General features: G+C 39.2%; 1 protein-coding gene across 2 annotated transcripts in view; it reads right to left on the reverse strand.

Moving 5' to 3' along the window:
- Positions 1-20,514, reverse strand: part of ABLIM1 (actin binding LIM protein 1) — a 195,498-nt gene that overhangs the window by 148,762 nt on the left and 26,222 nt on the right. The window contains exon 1 of one of the 2 annotated variants that reach the window (XM_062001129.1): positions 611-740. The exons of the other annotated variant lie outside the window; for it this stretch is intronic. Within the exon in view, the coding sequence (XP_061857113.1) occupies positions 611-650 (40 nt within the window). The 5' untranslated portion in view covers positions 651-740. Of the gene's footprint in view, positions 1-610; positions 741-20,514 lie in introns of those variants that run through there. 2 annotated transcript variants of the gene reach the window in all.

The raw sequence follows: 20,514 nt of genomic DNA on the forward strand, positions 1-20,514 counted from the left end.
TCACAGCTTGTACAATGTTTCCTCAGGTTAAATGCCAAAGAAAGTCACTCTAATACAGATCAGTTATCAGCTTTTACTTCAAAGCATTAATTAACAATATTTTGAATTTTTATGGCACCTTCCACTAAAAAATTTTGAAGCACTTATTACACAGAACATACCTCACAGCAATAGCATCCTGTCATCATCTTTATCTAGAAGACAGAAAAGCTGCAAAACAGAGCAGTGAAATATCTCTCACAAAAATACACATGGAGTCAGAGCTGGGTAACAAGCCTGTCTCATTCCACCAAGTTGTGCTCTGCTCCTTATATTAACAAATCCAGTCTGGTGGAGAAACGCATGCGTGCACACACTGTTCTATCATGTAACAAAGTCCACTGTTCATAAAAGACACCAGGTTGGGAAGGTGTTTAACTGGTACATCAGTAAGGAAAAACAAACTAAAATAAAGAAATTGCTCCATCAAGAAACATCCCAATTTCAGTCCAGCAGAACTTCCTCAGCTCATTTTCTTTCTGTAAATCCAAGTAGTAATGTCCTGTGGATGACTTAACCTGTGGAATTGATCAACAGAGATTACATTGCAGAGCTATAGCCCAGGACAAACCTTTGCCGTTTGCAGAGCTCTGATGTATTTCTACTTCCATTTGTGCTCTCAAGTAGTAACGTTTCTGGACCTCAGAAGCTACAGCCTTTCAGAGTACAGATGACAAGCTGGAGGAACAAACGAGATCTTTCAGAGGCAGCTCTCTCTATGGCTTTACTTCTAGTATTTCCTGGGTTGAACAGTACTAAAGGGAGTGGCCCGTGCAAAATAGGTGTGTCTGTGTTCCCAAACAGTTTAAAGAAAGAGTGAGTATTTTCCTCTAGATATTCCATCAGTCATCAGGACCATGGTATGTCCTCTTTCCAGTGTCATGTTCCAATGTACTGATCACCTCAAGGCTAGTATTACTGCTAATGCTCCTTTTCACACAAAAGGACCCTAACCAGCCTCAAAGGTTGACTGCAAATAGACTTCACTTTGTCCTGAGACTGTTTTATTTCTCTTTTACTCTGTGTTTCATCTCTACTCCACTGTTTTTTTGTAAAATGGATATATTGCATCTAAACAAAAGTAAAAACCTGTGGAAGATGGGGATCAAAGAAATATAGCTACCACTTTCAACATACACTTACAGCAGGGAAAGCCAAAGTTCCAGACATCTTCCCTGGGTTCCCATAAACCCCACCTGGACAGAGGCAATCAGACTAACTTAAGTGTAGACTTCCAGGCATTTCCTTCTGCGCAGTTGTACATACTCAAGAGACAAACTGTTCCATAAGCAGCAGATTTAATTAATGATAGAGTCTTTTTTTCTGACAGATTTGTGTCCAACATCCTCAACAGCCATCAGGTTTGCCCTGCTTCCATGTAACATCCTCTTGGCAATACCATTCCCAGAAATACTTTCAGTTCCTTTCCATTTGTCTGCTTTCCCAGTTCCTCTCCCTGTCCTTTAAATCCACTCACAGAACCCTTGAGCTGTCTTGCTTTTAACTGCCCCAAAATCTTCCATTTCCACCCATACCTTCTCAAGTGCACCTTTTCTTCTTCCACCTTTGCATGTTTCTCCTGTACCCCAACTACTGCTTAGTATCTTGAAGTTCTGTTTCCTTGAAAGAAGGAGAGAGGGAAGACTGACAGAGCAGTTGCACAATCGTCATGTCCGAGGAAATGAGACTGAAAAGCAGTCAAACACAACGTGCAGAAGCCGACAACTTGCAACCCAAAGCCCTCTCTAGAACATACTTCGCATTCTATACACTATTACAGACTGAGAGATGCTGCTGTAATAAGAATCCCATTTTATCTCTCAGATTCCAATTGATGACCAAAAAAATGCCAATTACTGTATGAATGGATGCCAAGAACATAAAAACTTTCAGGTTGGGAACTCCTAAGTCCAACCAAGTTTTGCCCAACTACTTTTAATTCTGTGCTTCAAACACTAAATCCTGAATTTCCTGAACTCTTGACTTCATTTTCCCTACAATGAAGTGTCATCTTCTCAGCTAGCTTGTTAAGAGGATACACTCCTGCAGATGCACAGACAACCATAGACCCTGACACAGAACCTGGTCTCTCTGCCTTTATTCTCAGTCTGGCATTCTCCTCCTCTGGCTTTATATATTTAATTTGCTGCCAAATTAAGTGGAGTGCAGGACAGGGCGTTCACTCCATTTGGACTTCAGCATGCCTGACTGAAAATGACTAGCTCATCAGAAACAACTGCTTTCTCTCCACCCTCATTCCTCTTTTTAATAACGAAAGCACTCCACACTTTCATTACCATTACTACCACTCTGATGTGGTAAGCAGATACAATTATTCATGTTCTACAGACAAAAAAAAAATAACATTAAAGAGCTACATTTCCAGAAAGTGCTGACTCCTAGCATTTATTTGTTTTATTTACTCTGCTCCTAGATGCAACTGTTTATATATAATGCTGAAGAAGAGCTATATGGTCCAGAAAGAAGTTCTGTCCTCATTAAGAGACCAGTTTCTGGAGTATGTGCCAGTGTGACTTCTGCAGTTAACCACATGTATACCTTTTTTGTTTAGGTGATGAGATGAAAGAGAAGGAGGAGGAAGAGGAAGAGGAGAATGATTCAATGTGCATTTACATATTGTACAAGTCATCACACTCATCCTAGCTATGTATTATTAGGAGCTACAGTATTAGATGCTAAATCTGAGACACACATTAACTGAAATCTTCTATTTGGCTATTTACATACATTAACACACAGCACCTCTGTAATACAATTGATGATATGTTTACTTTCACTTGTGTTAAATTAACTGACCATGACTTGTAGTGTTGTACACCATGTGAGAAGTGATCACTTCTCACACTTTGCACCAGTCCTGAGTCTCATCTCAGTAATTTCTGTACACATTGTCCAATGCTAAAGGTCTTGCCTCCAGAAACTCTGGAGAATTCACAGTCTGCCAGTGTGTTGCCACAAACATTGTACGTTCTTCTCATGAAAAAACTCACACAAGCCTCGCCAAGTGACAAGACTCTGAAACACTTCAGTCTATTATGCTCAGTAGAAAGATGGTTTTGTTGGCTATTAAAGCTCAGCAGAAACTTTCTGGCTATTAATTCTCCAGCAATTTCATCGGATTTAGTTTATTCCATCCTACACAGTTCTCAGGACTGTTTTAATTCCTACAAAGCGACTGAGAATAATCAATCCCCATGCTTCAAGGGATACGCAGAATGACACTGTTGCCAGAAGAACAGAGAGACAAAATTGTTCTCCATGACTCCATTGCACAGGCAAACAAACTGACACTTCTTAAATTTAAGAGCATATTTGTGTGATTTTCATTTTCTTGTATTGCTTTTTCTTTTTCTCTAGATTTCATGTAGCCTAAATAGAAGCGCCCACAATCACAAACTACCTACTATCAGAAGACCTACTAATCAAGAATGTTATCAGCTACTTCAGACAACCGCGATCCATGAGGCAGTACATTCCTGTTGTGTCTAGTGGGAGACATGCACTGCATCATAATTTCTCCTCCAAGTTTCAAAAGCAGTATTTCCTAGACAATATCAGACCACATTAGCTCTGCCTGTTCCCTGGAAGATTTTTTCCCTGTTGAGATATTCTTTCCATGCTACAGATGAGTAAAACACCAGAAAAACTAAGTGATCTGTCCAGGATCACAAAACTCTGTCCAGCTCTGAAACCAAATTCAGATCTTGTGAATCCCAACCCAAGGGTCTAGCATTATACATTCTGTTTAAAGACTTTATTTAAAACAAAACAAAATCACAGTTGAAAAAAAAGAGAGATATCTTAAATGAGACCAAGAAGCTCTTATCAAAGAAAATTCACTTACCTTGTTCCTTCATAGCTTATTTCTTCTCACTCCAAGTCTAAAAATGCCCCTACACAATTCTTGCAAATGCCACAGCTTTTTCACTAAAACTAGTTTGCAGGTGACCACAGCAGAACCAAGAGATCACAGGAGGAAAATTACAAGCAGACTCTTTCTCATTACTTCAGCAAACGATTTCCCTCACCTTCCAATCTAGGCTTAGGCTCCTGATTGCTAGCAATTCTTCTCATTTACAGTTTCTAGTGGTGACTCCTACAGATTTTTTTCCCATCCTGTGAAATTATTGCATCATTGTCCATGCCTCTGTCTCACAGCAGAAATGAATTTACAATAACTTCCTCAGAGCTTGTGCACAGCAATTATTTTCAAGTGTAACTGCTTAGAACAAGTGTTATGCCACGTATTCTATGCTCCAGAAAATGAAACTTGATAGACATGGAAAGTGTAGCCAGGCAAACTGCCCTTTCTTGTGCATTGCTAATTGCATCTCAATTATAGCATTTTACATGTATTTATGTACCTTTCATCCTACTGTATCCCAGAGCATTTTATAAACTGTCACACAGTTTTAGAAGGAGGCCTATGTTAATACAAAACTACTAGTACCCAGACATCTCTAGAATCCAGTGCAGCAGCCTGTACACAAATTCATTATGAGAGAGACTTGGGCCAACGGGCAGAACACTGAATCTCTGCAGATACAGACTTTCCCTTCCCCTTCAGACATCATTTGAAATTCTTGCATATCCATTTCATTTTATGACCTCGATGTTTTAAAAACATCAATTAACTCACACAGTAGTTTAATCAGATAAGGCATAAATAAAGATCTAAAATCTGCAATGTCTCTGCTAGTAGTCAAGAGGAAGTGCTTAAGGGAAAAAGCCTATGAACCACTGGAAATACTGAGTGATCCTTGTAGATTCTCACTCATATTGCAGTAAAATGGTGGTGTAGCTAGAGACTGCCTCCAGATCAGTGTTTAACAGCTAACAATGCACCTATTCTCTGTATTTTTTTCTAATTATTTTGGAAGATGTCCCTCCTTCTCATTGATTCACACTCTGGGGTACGCTCCATCCTATATTCCAGTGCTAGATGAAGAAACACTTCAAAAATAGCTTTTTTTGCTTTTAAGCCTGTCACCTACTGATTTGATCAGGTTGAAGCGAAAGCTCTTACATCCTCAGGATAAAATAAAATAAAATATCATCCTCTTGAAGCTTTCTCTGCACAAAGGTTTTATAATATTTTATCATGTCTCCCAACACCACTCAGTATTAAGGTAAATAAACACAGAAGCCAGAGTTTTTGCAAGAAAACAATCTGAAACAAGGCTTTACATCTGCAAGAACACAAGCTGCTTATTTTTAGATGTCTAATTTTAGGCAGCTAGTTTTAAAAATTCCATCTATTTGGATGCCAAGTTATTTTTTGAGGTCACACATTGAGCTAGTGACAGCCCTGATGAAAAAACCCAGGCATCCTTGTCCTTGCAATCATTATCAGAAGACAAAGAGAAAGAGTAAATTGTGTGCTCTCCATTATACCCATGCAGGAAGGAAGGAGGCTGAGTCAATTCTAATGGGATTTCAATGCACACTTGCAAGAAATGCAAATATTCCAGTCGTGATACACTGAGCTTTAAATTGTTTCTAAGACCAAAATAGCAGTCTCCCACTTAATCACTTCATTTAATGATTTACTTTAAAACTTTGCCATTCCTGAAGCCAAGCTAAGTGTTTGCAAAGCTACAGTAATATGCAACCTCCCTCTGCTTTTCCACACTCAGAGGTAGCTTGGGAACTTACTGATAGCAATTACTTCCCCCTGACTTGGCTTTCAACCCAGGCGCCGGGCAATGGATCACAAATGGATAACATGAAGATAAAATATTTGGCAGACACTTGACTGTCATATGGTTTCTCTTGCCAAGAAACAAAACAGGACCTATTAAAATAATTTCATTAGTTAAGTTTTCTGGTTTTTTTTAATTGGCATCTTGTTGGTTAAGCAGAATGTTTTTTCTTCAGAGGAAAGTGTGTTAAGCTTAAAGAGCGACTTTCAGGACCACCTGAGGCTGATATTCAACAGATCTTTACAACAAATAGCTTTGGGCCAGACCCTCAGCTAGTTATGGTCGATTTTGCTCCCTGATACTAAAAAAAAACCCTTTCTCTTTGAGAAAGATGACATTACTGGATGGATCAACCAGCTGACAATCTGAATCCAAATTTCTTGCCATCTTTTTTCCTAAAAACACTAAAGTAAAGCCTAGGCCTGTAAGCACTGTACATGGAAGAAACTTACTGACATCCACACAGGTATCTTGCAGAGCAGACCAGAAATACAGAAGACTACTTTCAGTGTACATGACTGCATGCACAACAGTATTTTTTATAGAAATAAGACATTTTAAACAGTTCTTCACTTTTTCCTGTCCATTTGTTTTCTTATGTTCTGAGTACTATTGACAGTGAATCAGGGTTCTCCTACCAGTCCACAGCATGAACAGTGAGAGGCAGGAATCAATACTACAAATGTTCTTCTTCAGCCTTAACAAAGATGGCATTGCCCATGTCAGAATTTTTAGTACAATACATCTCATCTAACTGTCAGCTGGGGAACTCCTCAGTCTGTGAGACGATACACTGTGACATGGGCAATACTCAGTAGTAGGAGTTCCTGAGATGTGCCAGCTTCCCACAAGACCTGGTGGGAGCCGCTAAAATGGACGTTTAATTTACCTGTGTCCTTGTGATGTTACATCCTTCACAGGAATAAAAAGGAGATTCCAGTGCAATTTCTACAGTGAAGACTTCATTGTTCTTTTTTGTAAGAATTTTAGTCGTGGCACTGAGCAGAAAAATATACCCAGATTCAAGGACTGGATGCAACTTCCCTCTGTATCACATTCAGCTGTCAGTAATCACAAGGTGTAAGACCACACAACTCCTTAGAGAACCTGATCAGGTTCCAACTTAAAACATGTAACATTTACAAGTTCCAAAGGCAGGCTAAGGGATTAATTTTCTTCTACCTACTGCACTAATTTGTTAATGGGATGTTCATAAACTTTTTTCTTGTGACAATATCATCCATTAGTTAAAACAGCTTTTCTCCCTTCACAGATGTCATGCAATTTTGGATATATGTCCTGACAGGTACATTTTCTCTCTTGTTAGGCTGAAGCAACGCATCCTGGTTTAGAGACCTACCCACCACCATCCTGTCATCAAAAAAGGCATCAACATTCTTCCCTACAGTCATTCTCCCCTGGTAAACTCCTACTGTAAAGCAAAATTCCTTCTTCTTAGTCCTCAAGCATAAAAAGGCCTCTTACTTCGTAAAACTGAATTTCAACCCATTTGTATGATTTGCCTTAAACACCTCTGTACATTATGCTAATCCTCACTCGACAGAAATACCTGTCACCAGCACACTTCATTACCAGACCTCTATGTTCCTCTTGTCTACCTCACAACTCATGTACAAACTGAAATCGCACCCATCTTAATTTGTAATTTCTCAAGAGTAAAATATTCAAGCTTATAAAGTTTGTCCATATTTTATTTGCCCTGGTTTATATTACCATGTCAGAAAAATACCCCTTATCAGTCAGTCTTGCACTAAGCTGCTCTGGTGGCTCAGATCAAAAGCATTCTGCACTCAGAGTAAAAAAAAAGAACAATAGATAAGTTCCATCTTGAAGAATTTCTTTAAATGAGCATTTAATTCAGGTGACATCTTCTATGTTTCCAGAGTAATCATAGCATTGTTTCAGGAAAAAACAAGTGGAGCCATTTTCACTTTTATTTCAATGATGCCTATGGGCTTCTACTGAGGGAAAGGTACTGCTGGGCTAAGATCTGTAAAAAACATTGAAGCAATCCTGTACCAATTAAAGTTTGAACACATGAGCTATCCACTGGCCAGGAGACAAAATTAGAACATAGGAAGAAGTGAATTAATTAAGTCTAAATTTGCACACCACAGATCAGTAGCAAAGCCAGAGAACCCAGAGGTCTTGGAACACTCTCGGTAGAAACCAAAAGACAGTTTTTTGGTTAACTACAGATAATCCTGATAAGAATGTTAAAAATGAGAATACAGTCCAGCTAAAAAGCATAATTGTCTATGATACCTGTTTCTCAGATAAATCACCAATATATCTGAACACTAAGGCACAAATATCTGTTCAAAGGGGCAAATCTGAAACAGTTAAAGGCTTTTTTAGCCATGCATGTGCTTTAAGTATAAAGCACAGTTGAGAGATCAGAATACTGGAAGAATTCAAATAATGCCTTATTCTTTTTTTTTTCTGCTGCAAGGCATTTTTTATCGCAGACTATTGGACTATATTAAAAATTCTTTCATTAAAACTTTATTACCACTGAATTACTACATATGAGATGTGATTCCAGACCAAGGAAATGTCTTTTTATGTTCAGAAATATAAACAAAAGGGGGTATTTTACAACCTTAAATTCAACACCTGTCTAGTCAATAGCCACAAACAGAAATACCAGAATGTTAACCACTAGTGAATCTAAGTACATAACATTTGGGAGGTTTTGTTGTTCTTATTTTGTTATGGTAGGAAGAGAAATCAGAAAGTGCTAGCATGACAGACCTCAGGAGTATCTGCACTCAGTTTATCTAACAAATAAGCCCTAAGGAGAGTTAAAACAGTCAGAAATACATAGGAGTAAAACAGGATAGCAGGACTGAAATTGATAGAGGTTAAGTCTAAAGAAAGGGAGAATTCTTCCTCTTTTAACTCACATTCACATGCTCTTATACCTGCGTGTTTTCTGCAGAAGTAGGGCAATGGCATTTGCTTCTAGTTAAAATGCACAAGGGATGCCTCATAGAATGAGCAGTTCTATTTATTTATTTATCATATTTATTTATTTATCATCTGTGTTTCAAAGGACAGAAAATGAGAGCCATGTCCATTGCTACCTGCCATATCTAGCCAGTAGCTCCAGATTGCTATTCCTATTACCTGGTGCCCCATGCATTATAAACCACACACTAGTCACAGAGAGCTCATCTGAGTGCAACTCCTTTCACCATTCTGTCTAATTTTCTGCTAGAGGAAGAGGAATTCTGTCCAGCACTTACATGTGGGATGAGAGAGCAAAGACATGGAAATTCACATTGACCATCATTCATTTGCCAGGTCATTCACCATCAGGAGGACAAACTAAATGGAAGTGCCCTGACAAGCAAGAGCAATGCTTGGGGGATGGAGATTGTTGCTTATGTGAATGCTCAAACTCTTTCAGTGTCAGATTCTACCTTATGGCTAGTGCTTTATTTTACAATCAGCCCACTGATATCCTTTCTGTCTCTTAAGATATGAGTAAGGATGTAAAGACTTCATCCTAAAATAAGTAGAGCTTGTGCCTACTGACTGCAGAGCGCAGTGCGTGGACTGGACTGCTGAAGGGCAAGAGCCTCTGCACTCCCCAGTCTATTGCTATCAGAATCCCAGTCTTACAAAAGAACCGCAATGTAAATCAAGCTGGAAGGGGCCTCTAGCAATCTCTAGTTCAACATTCTGCCCAAAGCAGGGCTACTTCCAAAAAGAGATCAAGTCACTCATGGCCTTTTTCCATCAACTTCTGAAAATCCCTAGAGATTGCACTGTTTGTCTTATCAAGGTAATCTTATCAATGGCTTAGACACCCTCATGGTGAAAAAACTATTTCCTTATATTATAGTTGGAATTTCTCTTGGTGCAATTTGTGGCTGCTGTCTTCCACCCTTTTGCTACGTACCAAGGAGAGTCAGAGCAGAGGTCTATAAAGAAAACATGGATCCATTCAGTTAGTTGAAGCCAGCAATTTTTTCCACTCTTTGTCTTCTCTTCCCCAGGCATGCACAAAGTCAGTTACTTCAGCTGTTTCATGAATGTCACAAGCTCCAGATTCCTCATCAGCACTCTGTTGCATTTGCTCATTTGTCAGTTTTTTCTTGCCCAGGAGGGTGGAGGTAAAACTGGAAGAAACTGGAAATGATTCCAGAAAGCCTGCAGAGTTGAACTTGATCTGCCAATCAGATCTCAAATCTTGTACATCTTACTCCACTCTGCAGTGTCACAAGGGCACATCTCCAAATCATTTTCAACCTGGTCATCAGTTGTTTCACCCATTTAGAAGCCCAAGGTGTTCATGTGCTTGCATAGCAAATGGAAATGATCAAGAACTTACTCCTCCTGTCCACTTCTCTCCTATTATATTCTCTAAAGGGTTACCAGCAAAGCCTTTTAACATCTCATTCTCCTGTTATTAACATACTCTCCTGCAAAGAACAGAAGGCAGCTAAGATGTGGTCTCTTTCTTCTGTTTAAAGAATGAGCTGTTATAGCTAGCCATCCATCCCAGATGAATCAGAAAACAATTCCCCCTTTGGCATCTGAGAACCCATGGAACAATTTTATGAACAAAACTTAATACAAGCCAATGAGATCTATCCAGCATTTAACTGAGCACTTATTCAGCAATTTATGCACACTGATGACACCCACATACTAAGTCTACTAATTTTTATCATGAGTTTCACATTTATTCCATGACAAATCAGAAGTGAAAAAAGAAATCCCACCCCACAAATCATTTGGCCTGTTAGCAGGTTGTTTGTGTACGCTAAAGGGAATCAGAAGCCTAACTCAAGGTCAACTGTGCTGCCAAAAAAGGTAGTTCAAAACAAATTCCACCTAGAGTACGTGTCTCTGGTCAGAGATTGGAAAGGCTGGATAACACATACCTTATAAACACCTACACTGGAACCACAAATCCTTTGTTCCACTCTGTGCATTTGTCCTTTTTACACAGACACCTTTACATGGATCACAAATTCTCGGAAGCTCAGTTTCCAGATAGCTTTATTATAGTGTCACTCATTTTTCCAGCTCAGAGCTATTTTCAGCTTCAGATCAAATGCTATTTTTAATCTTAAACTCTGGCTCATTGCTAGGCTTAATTTTGTTGTGTATTTAAAGATGCATTTAGGACTGTTCTCATTCGTTTGCAGTGCCAAGAAAATTATCCTGGTGATCTCTACACTAAATTTATAATTACCATTTCTTGTTCATCAACCTAAAATATGAAAATAAACTATGGTGCTACACATCAATTAAAAGAAAAAGCAAAATCAAATCCCTTAAGTGCTATATTGAGTCTTAGACTCCAAATTTAAAAATAGGTTATTTTGTATCAAAAGTTATGAGACTTATTTTTCAGCATCTCCAGGCTGCCTGTACCAAATTCCAAGAGGCATCAGAATATCATATACAATTGTCTTTTTAAAAAATCTTTGACTGATTTGGCCATATCAATTCCCTTCTCACTACCTGGTCATGCATCCTGGCAAATATAGACATACTTTTCACTGTTATCATCAATTAATTTGCAAAGCAGTAATTCCTGGAAATCTAGAGGGAGATATTCATTTTCCAAAAAGTCAGATTTAGCAAAGTTGAGAGTAAAACCGGCTTCCAAACTAAACAAGTGAGCTGTATTGTCATAGAAAGTCATGCTTATTGTTCTTCAATTATAATCACATCAGAAAAAAAATCTAATCCTAGGAATAATTAGCAGCATTTATGTTCTGATTTTTAGTCAGACTGTCAGAAATTAAAAATACTGTTTCTCTGTGCAAATGGTGTTATTTTGGGGTAAAACCACATTAAAATTAGAAAAATGAAGTCAAAGCATTTTTGTCCCATTAAAGTTGTTTAAAAAACAAAACATGTCTAGCATGTAATGCAGTTAAAGCAGATCAAATGTCTAGAAGACACTGCTTCCTACTCAAATCTGCCACACTATGATCCTTTCCAACACAAACACATACATCAAAATCTAAAGGCGTCTTCTCCTAAGTTTAAATATATGCTATGAATAAAACTACCACAAGGGAAATGAGAGATGAGTTGGAAATATCTTGGAAGTATTTTAAGTGGCTTCAGTGCTTTGGTGAGGTAATTAACTGTCCTGGACTAAATAATACAGATATTTATTTAAAAGTAGCTGAAACGCACATTCCAGACCCATCTGCATAGACGACTCCTGTTTGCAGCTCAGGAGAAAATCTTTGAATCTTTCCTTAACTGAATTCCCACTTAAACTTCTTTCCTTGTGTGAGTCCCATTACACATACTGGGACACTAAGGTCTCTGCAAATACTCACAGCCTCACAAACTAGGGCTGGATAAACAAGCTTCCATTGCTGCCAGCCCAAGTGACCTGCAGGTTCACCAGAGGACTAGAAAAAACAGCACCATGTTCTGAGATTACAAGATCTATTCCAGAACTGGGGACAAATGCTTCCGACTCTGAATTACATGACAGAAGATTTAGCTGTCCTCAGAACAGTATGAGAATCACCTACACAAGCGCTGCTGTGCTCTGGAGGAATGCTAGGAAGCAGAGAGGCATTAACCAGCCTGGACCACTGCTGGCATGCAGGAGCTGCTGACAGCTTGCCAGCACACATCCCTAGCGCTGCAGGAACAAAATCAACTTCATTAGCAGGCAGCCACAGTCTACACTGACTTCAGATCCTGGACAATTTCCATATATAACCCTATGCATGGGCTCAATCTTTAGCTCAGTCTTCAACTCAGTTCAGCTTCATAAGTAAGGTTCTAAAGCATAGTAGTATTGTATGACTTGGTAGTGCCTACAACAAGAGAGACCAGCTCTTTATCTGTGATCCTAAAGCACCATCTCATTGCAGTGTATCTCATTACTGTCATATTCCTCAGCAGTGCTACTGGGGAAAAAAACAATTCAACAGCAAGAGATTGCAACTCTTGGGAAGTCAATCCACTTAGTACCTGAGAAGAGAGAAGATAAAAAACCACCTCTACATATCCCTCAGAATTACCCCATAAAAGCAGAGGCCTTTTCTAGACAGCCCTGAATACAAAGGATCTTCAGGTCTGCTGAGTTAGCTGTGACTAGCACAATCCTTTAATAAAACCATGACAGGAGTCTGAATTTGAAGAGATGTTCAAACATTCTACTCCAACCATAAGAGAAAGGAGTCTGTCAGAATATTCTCAATTTTTCCATGCACCCAAGAGGCACAAGCAGAGCATAAGAGTGATAATCCAGCTGTAATTTAGTGAGGGAACATTACAAACAGCTTAGAGCAGTTCCCATGTACCTATCCTTTCCTCCTTTTTCACAGCCTTCCTGAATTTAAAAGGGAGATAGAGCTTTTTTAAGACAATCTTGGCTGAGTCACTAACAACAACAGCCGCGACAACAAAAAAATTATACACTGAGACTAACTGGCAAGATCTAGCATCATAAGAAGCCTTCGAGGCACAGAGCCAGACAACTGGAGCTCGTTGGCCAGGTGGTGCATTTGTTCCTTGGGGAACCTGGCATTAGTCTCACCCAGCAGCTGAAACACAGAATAATTCTGGCTGAAGTGCTGGAAAAAGTGTTTAAAGACTTGCTCTCTCAGCTGTGGGTGAAGGTGGCATACATCAGAGCCAGGCTAAAGCAAATGTAAATTACTGCACTGGGAGTAGGAGGTAAGTAAAATTTATCAGATTTAGAAGGAGTCCTTAGTCCCTGGTGCAGGCTCCAGGCAATGGTTTCACACAGAGGAGAGACTTGGACACTGGGGACACGGAACTGTGCTGTAATGCTGTGCTGCCTGCAACCCACTGGGATACTGCCATGTCTCCCTCTTTATAGCAATTACCTACTGTGGCACTGAGGACATGTAGCCAGGTAGATTTGGATTTGAGTGCTTGCAGTCTTTACACACAGACTGTAATGGGGTTTCTGCCTGCAGACATTTTAGAAAATTAATTCAAATTAACTTTTGAAATGGATTACAGAAACTAATTTAAAGCTTTTTGTGGACACTCTTGTTCATAACTAAGAGTGACCTTAATCAATTTCAGTTAGCTCATTACAAGAATAAATTAAGATCAGTCAGAGCCCCTTTAACTCTGAATTCACTTCATTTAATTTGGAGTAATTGTTCCTATGTCTGTCTATCAGACTCTGTCAGACTGTGAGGCATTATCTTCCTGGTCACTACACTGTGAGCCCCTTGTAGCATAACATGGTCTTGCATGAGAATGTAATATCCTTGTTTCTAACACCAAAGTAACGATGGCTCTAAAACTCACTGTGTTGGATAAGTGGAAAATATCCTATCTGAAAGGGTTACATTCACACTGGGTTGCCTGGACTCACCACCTCCATTGTTCCATTCATATATTTCAGCTTCTTCTCTAAGGTTTTGACATCCACACAAGTTTCCGAGCCCTTATAACCCTGGTACCATTTGCTATTACAGCACTCCAGAAAAATGAGAACTGTTTCACATTTCCCACAAACATTTAGCAGCAAAAGCTTTGTGTACTCCAGAAGAGCAACCTTGGCACAGCCTTTTTCCATCCCTAGTCCTCTGAAAAAGTTAGGTTATGGCTGGAGGTCAGTGAGGGACAATGAACACAGGGTGTACAAAGTGACATGGTCCCATGCCTGAACATCAGAAAAAGCAGCAGAAGCAAATGATGCATCTGTCAGGCCACACTCCAAAGGCAATCTCAGCTGAATGCTGTGGATGATGTCAACTCATTTGAGCTGCACTACACAGCCCTCAGCTTCTCCTGAAGTGCAGACTATATACAGAGACTAGAGAAGGAGCTCAGAGCAAATGAACCACAACGGCTTGCATTTTACAGAAGTCTTCAGAGGTGGAAATCAGCTCAAAGACCAGGTAGCAGTTGCTGAGGTCTGAAACTTTTCCTTATAACTAGGTTTGCCAGCTGCCAGGGGACAGGAATAACCTGTTTAGACAGATTTACTGCTCTTGCCATTTCCCCCTAAACCTTTAATGAAGTTTTTATGAACCATTTCCTTCAAACACCCTTTCACCAATTTGCAAATGTAACTTCCTTGCATTGTTGAGTGGAACAAAATCAAGCAGACAGATGGGAGGCAAAACAAGCTAAGAAGAAACTCCTGCTGCTTGCCAAGCATCTTCCTAATATTTTCCACAACAAGCTGTAAGCAGTATTCCCAAGTTTCTCAAATATCACGTCTTCCCTAGGATCACGATTTTTAAATCACCTTACAGCATTTCTAAAAGAACAGAATTAGTCAGACAGCTTATTTTCCTAATTGGGATAGTAGCTCTCTAGTATGTGCCAAGAATCTGTATCCCCTGTGCATCTGCAAAGCAGTGAGCACTGCAGAAATTGAGCAGAATTCCACTGATCAAATCGGTGTGACATTGACTTCCCAGAGAAAAATCACCCCAGTGGTAGTGTGTTAACTGAAGGCTTCACCAGTTACTTTGAAATTCAGATTAGTGTAAGTAAACCTTTGGGACTTCAGAGACTGAGCTGTACTGTCAGTGAAACTTGAAATAGCATAAACCCAGGAGAATTTGTCCTTCTGTTGCTACCTATTTAAATTACTAGAGGTTTGCAATATGTATGCGTGCCTGAGTGTATGGATTTAATCAAGAGGGGGTGATTGTGATTCTCTCTGTGTGTCTTTAGCTTTACTTCACTGTGCCTTGTTGTGAAAGTGCCAATATTACCAGGACATAGCTCTAAGCAGAAAGGCAGCAAGAGGGAAGCACAGAAGAACAAGAAGGATGTGACAACAAAAAGCCTGCAATATTATCCAAAATAGCAGATTGTCTGAAGCTTACGAACTACGTGGTATGATTGAAAGAATTACTTTTAACCATGAACAATATTTTCTCTTTGTTTTACTGTCTATCTACGTTTGTCATAGAATGAAATGAGGTCAAATATTGACTCTCAGAAACATGCAGCTACTCCTACCCCTTCGAGACAAAATAATCCCTTGAAGACAGAACAGGGAGGAAAAAGTAGAGATAAAAAGAGGTAAAGGGTGGCCTATCACTTCGCTGAGTGTTTTGCCTGCATGCATTCAAATCTAATTGTCTAAAGAAGACAAGTTTAAGGAGATAGTCTTGTTTGGGACGACTTTTACCAGTAAAATTCTAACAAAATAAAAGGAAATTAACTGGTGCAGACACTAACTTTATAAGCAAACTGTAACGCTTAAGACTAGAAGCTGCCTCTCACACAGAATACAACCATTTCTTGCAACACTGAGACAATTAGTGAAACGTACCATAAACAAGTACCCAGAGCCTGTCATATCTATAAACTATTCAGTCATATATCTAAAAATAAAGCAAACAGTTACATGTGGATGAGGAAAATAAAAACTACCTCATGAAAATTTGATTTTGGGTGGCTGAAATGGTTTCAGGAACTTCAGTGCAGCCAGAATCTTGATTTCACAAGGTATTGAACATCACTTGATACGCTGCTGTGCCGACTCCGTCCTGATGCAGACTTCACACCCCACAGAAATCCAGACAGTTATCTCTTTTCACTTTTGCTAAAGCTCATTCAAGGATGAGTGAAGTCTGACATTGCCCTACATCACAAAAATCGCACGAGAAGCGATATGGTGGTGAGAGCTGACAGAAGAGATTCATAAAGAAGGCACATATCTTAAAAAATTTTCATAGAATCATAGAATTGTTACAGTTGGAAAAGACCTTTAATCAACCATCAAGTCCAACCACTGTCCTCACACTGCCAAGCCCATTACTGAACTAAACCACAACCATCAGTACATCATCTACACGTTTTATTAATATCTCTAGGGATGGTGACTCCACCACCTTCCTTGGCAGCCCATTCCAATGTTTAATAACCCTCTTGGTGAACTAGTTTTCCTAATGTCCAATCTAAACCTCCCCTGGCACAACTTAAACCCATTTCCTCATGTCCTATCATTCGTTAAAGGAGAGATCAGCCCCCACCTCACTACAACTCCCCTTCAGGTAGCTGTAGATAGTGATCATATCTCCTCTCAGTCTCCTCTTCTCTAGGCTAAACATCCCCAGCTCCCTCAAATGCTCCTAGAACACTTGTTCTCCAGACCCTTCACCAGCTTTGTTGCCTATCTCTAGACACGCTCCAGCACCGCCATGTCCTTCTTGTAGTGAGGGGTCCAGAACTGGACACAGTATTCAAGGTGTGGCCTCACCAGTGCCAAGTACAAGGGGACAATCACCTCCTTGGTCCTGCTGATCACATTGTTTCTGACACAAGCCAGAATACCATTGGCCTTCTTGGCCACCTGGGCACACCGCTGGCTCATATTTAGATGGCTGTCGATTAACATCCCCAGGTCCATTTCCAACAGGCAGCTTTCCAGCCACTCTGCCCCAAGCCTGGAGCGTTGCCTGGGGCTGTTGTGGCCCAAGTGCAGGACCTGGCACTTCGCCTTGTTAAACCTCATATAATTGGCCTCAGCCCATTACTCCAGCCTGTCCATGTCCCCCTGAAGGACCTTCCTGTCCTCAAGCAGGTCTACGTATCTGCCCAGCTTGGTGTCATCTGCGAATTTATGGAGGGTGGACTAGATTCACATCATTGATAAATAAGTTAAACAGAACAGGCCTCAGCACCCAGCCCTGGGGAACACCACCGGTGACCAGCCAACAACTGGATTTAACTCCATTGACTACGACTCCCTGCACCCAGCCACCCAGTCAGTTTTTCACCCATCACAAGAGTAGGTCCATCCAAGCCATGGACAGCCAGTTTCTCCAGGAGGAAAAGTATAACTGACAAATATCCAACATCAATATGATTGATAGGCCAAGCATCCGTCATACTCCTTATTTGCAGCAGTTTCCTGGTGAGAGCTAAAAACAAAAAGCTCAAAGTAATGTATTCTGTGTAGTGGAGTGAATTTTATGTCTTCCTTCCCCTACCACCTCTGTTTATTATTCTAGTGTACTTCCAGCCTTGTCAATGGGCAGACAGACACTTGTTATAAGTACTACTTCCAGACTGACTGGCTTTGGTACTCCAGTACTTTACGTAGCTTTCTCTTGAAAAGACTAAACAAGGAAGGAAAGAAGCAAGCCTATGGAAACTTAAATGCTATTTGTCATGATGAGAACTAAAGAGAAAATGGTGAGTTTATTTTTTTCTACTCTGTTACAATTTGCTTTTAAGTCTCAAATTCTAAAAGCTCTTCTAAGCACTGTTGCTATTACCTGTTTCAAATTCAAACTCATTTGTACTCATCACCTTCATTGGCATAAAAAGGAGACTGTCAGGTATATCTGCATTAAGTAAAAATTATGTGATGTTGCTCTTCCTTTCACCTTATCAGTACTCAGCAACAGTTCAGGTAACGCTGATTAGTAACCCCGGTCATGGGTACGGATTAATCTCAGTGTATTTCTGAGGCGGTTTCAGTTGAACAGGAATTATTTATTTACAAAAACGGTTGTCAGACCCAGAGTTCATAGTTCTTTAAAGCATTTGGTTTTAATGATTTTCTTTCTGTAATTTAGTTTATATATAGGACTGGATGAGAAGTCTGCTTGGAAAGCCTATCCACTATAACACCAAATATTACACCATGTTCATATTTCTGAGGCCATCTCTGATATTGCTTAAAATACAGTGTGGTAAAGGAACAAGACAAAGATGCCAACAGAACTAGAAAAAACAGAATTTCCAGGGAAATTATTCAATCTCTTGCTTTGCTTTGTTTGATTGAAGACAGTCTGTGTGTCATCCCTCAAAAATCAAATTCTAACTATCTGAAATAGGCACCCAAAAACTATGGTACCCAAATTTAGGAAGAAGCCTAAAAAAAGTTAGCCAAGTATTTTTCAAAGTTTTTTTTAAGGGACAGAAAAGACCTATCCCCACCATTCCATTTCAGTTAAATCAAGATTCAAAGCAAAAAACCTCACATATGGACAGAAATAAAATTTTCTATTTTTGAACTCTTTAGTACTCCAGCTTTCTCATTTGTAAAATGCCATTCTTCTCTGCTGTTTACAACTTCATACAGCACTGTTGCTGCAGTATCCAGCTACCAGAATACCCAAAGTCGTTCAAAGCAGCTTTCAGTATTAAAATCTCAATCCTGCAATATACCCTAACATCTTTAGAGAAAATAAACACAGGCTTATACATATTCTCTCAGCTTCATGCTATATAATTATACATATACCAGTGTGGCATACTTGATAGCAGCTACATGCTTCAGTAGTGATGGATTAAAGCAAGTTGCATTTCTTTTAAATAAAAGACACTAATTATTTAAATTTTTTAAATGAGAAAGAGAAGTCAGAGTCATAAAAAATGGCAGATCAGTTGTTCTGAAATGAAGAAATGTGATGCTGACAACCGTCTGACAACCTCCCCGTTACAGGCATTCTGGGAACTCCGTGGGGCAACAGCAAGGGAATTCTAACAGCATGAAGTAAAGTCTTACAAACCTAGCATTAAACTTCACTCATCAGGTGACTTTTCTAGACAAGAGAATAACATCAGGCACTACAGACACAAGGCCATATAAGCAATATCTGCGTAATTTAACCAGACAGCCAAGAAGCAGGGGAATATTCCTAAGTCTTTCTGGTTTGCCATTCCTTAGCTGACCTCATTTATTTGCCTATTTATGCACTGTTTGTCCTATACGAATTGGAAGGTTTTACCTTGGTTTCTTCTTAGACTTTTAAAAAACTTAACTGTATGGCAAAACATTGGTGTCTGTGTTTGGTTTTTATACTGCAGTATTACTGTATAGCTTTCAAAACAAAAAGGCAACTATTAAATATACAATTTTCACAACTCCTGTGTTTTTGAACTTTCAAAAGGGAAAAAAGTTACTTCAGTTAGAGTTTAAAAAACACAGGAGAAAAGTTATTATCTTAAAAAGAGAAAATGCTGTGCAGCTATGGACTCCATACTGTACAGAGTCATGAAAAGTTTAGGCCTCTTTTATTTATGACTTTGATGGTTACTCAGAAGCTTGATGTGAGGAGGGTGTAAATGATACAAGGTTTAAAACAACAACAATAAAAACTAAAAAAAGGAAAATATCTTCCCGATGTCAGACTCATCTGTCACCTAATCATGTAGCTACTGTACAACCTGCCTTTTGCCAAATCCCTTTTATAATCGGTAAAGGAAATACTATTCATTTGCATGCAGCTGCAAAAATAAAGAAGGTAATCTTCTTACTCTCATTTGAATATGAAATAAAACACAGTGGTTTAAAAAACAGAATCTCAATCTTTTTAAAAAGAGGAATAGATAAGATATGATTCATTTCCTAATGAAATATACTTTAGAGAACAATTAGTCAGAACACCAAGTTAGAAAATTACATTAACTTGTAACAAAGTATTTCTACCATGGGCACAGCTCTCATGAAGCTTCTACTCTGCTACAGTGCTAGAAACAAACTGCAATGAGAAGAAATAGATACAAATGACAGATGGAATGTTTATATTCTTTCACTCAAATGAATCCCACAGAGCATTATAAACTTAACTAATTATTTGGAAAGTGCTCCAAATCCTACAAATATTTTGCTAGCAGTGAAGTCATGTTTCAGCATTATCTGCCATTAAAGGCAGCTGTCCAGGGGCTAGAACAATGTGGCCATCCAATCTTAGTTACAATTTAAATACAAGTAAGTAAAAACCCACAAAAAAAAAATCAACCAGAACACTGGACAGTGTTTAGGGAAGAGGAA

The sequence above is a fragment of the Colius striatus genome, chromosome 8 (assembly GCF_028858725.1).
Source record: "Colius striatus isolate bColStr4 chromosome 8, bColStr4.1.hap1, whole genome shotgun sequence".
Taxonomy (NCBI): domain Eukaryota; kingdom Metazoa; phylum Chordata; class Aves; order Coliiformes; family Coliidae; genus Colius; species Colius striatus.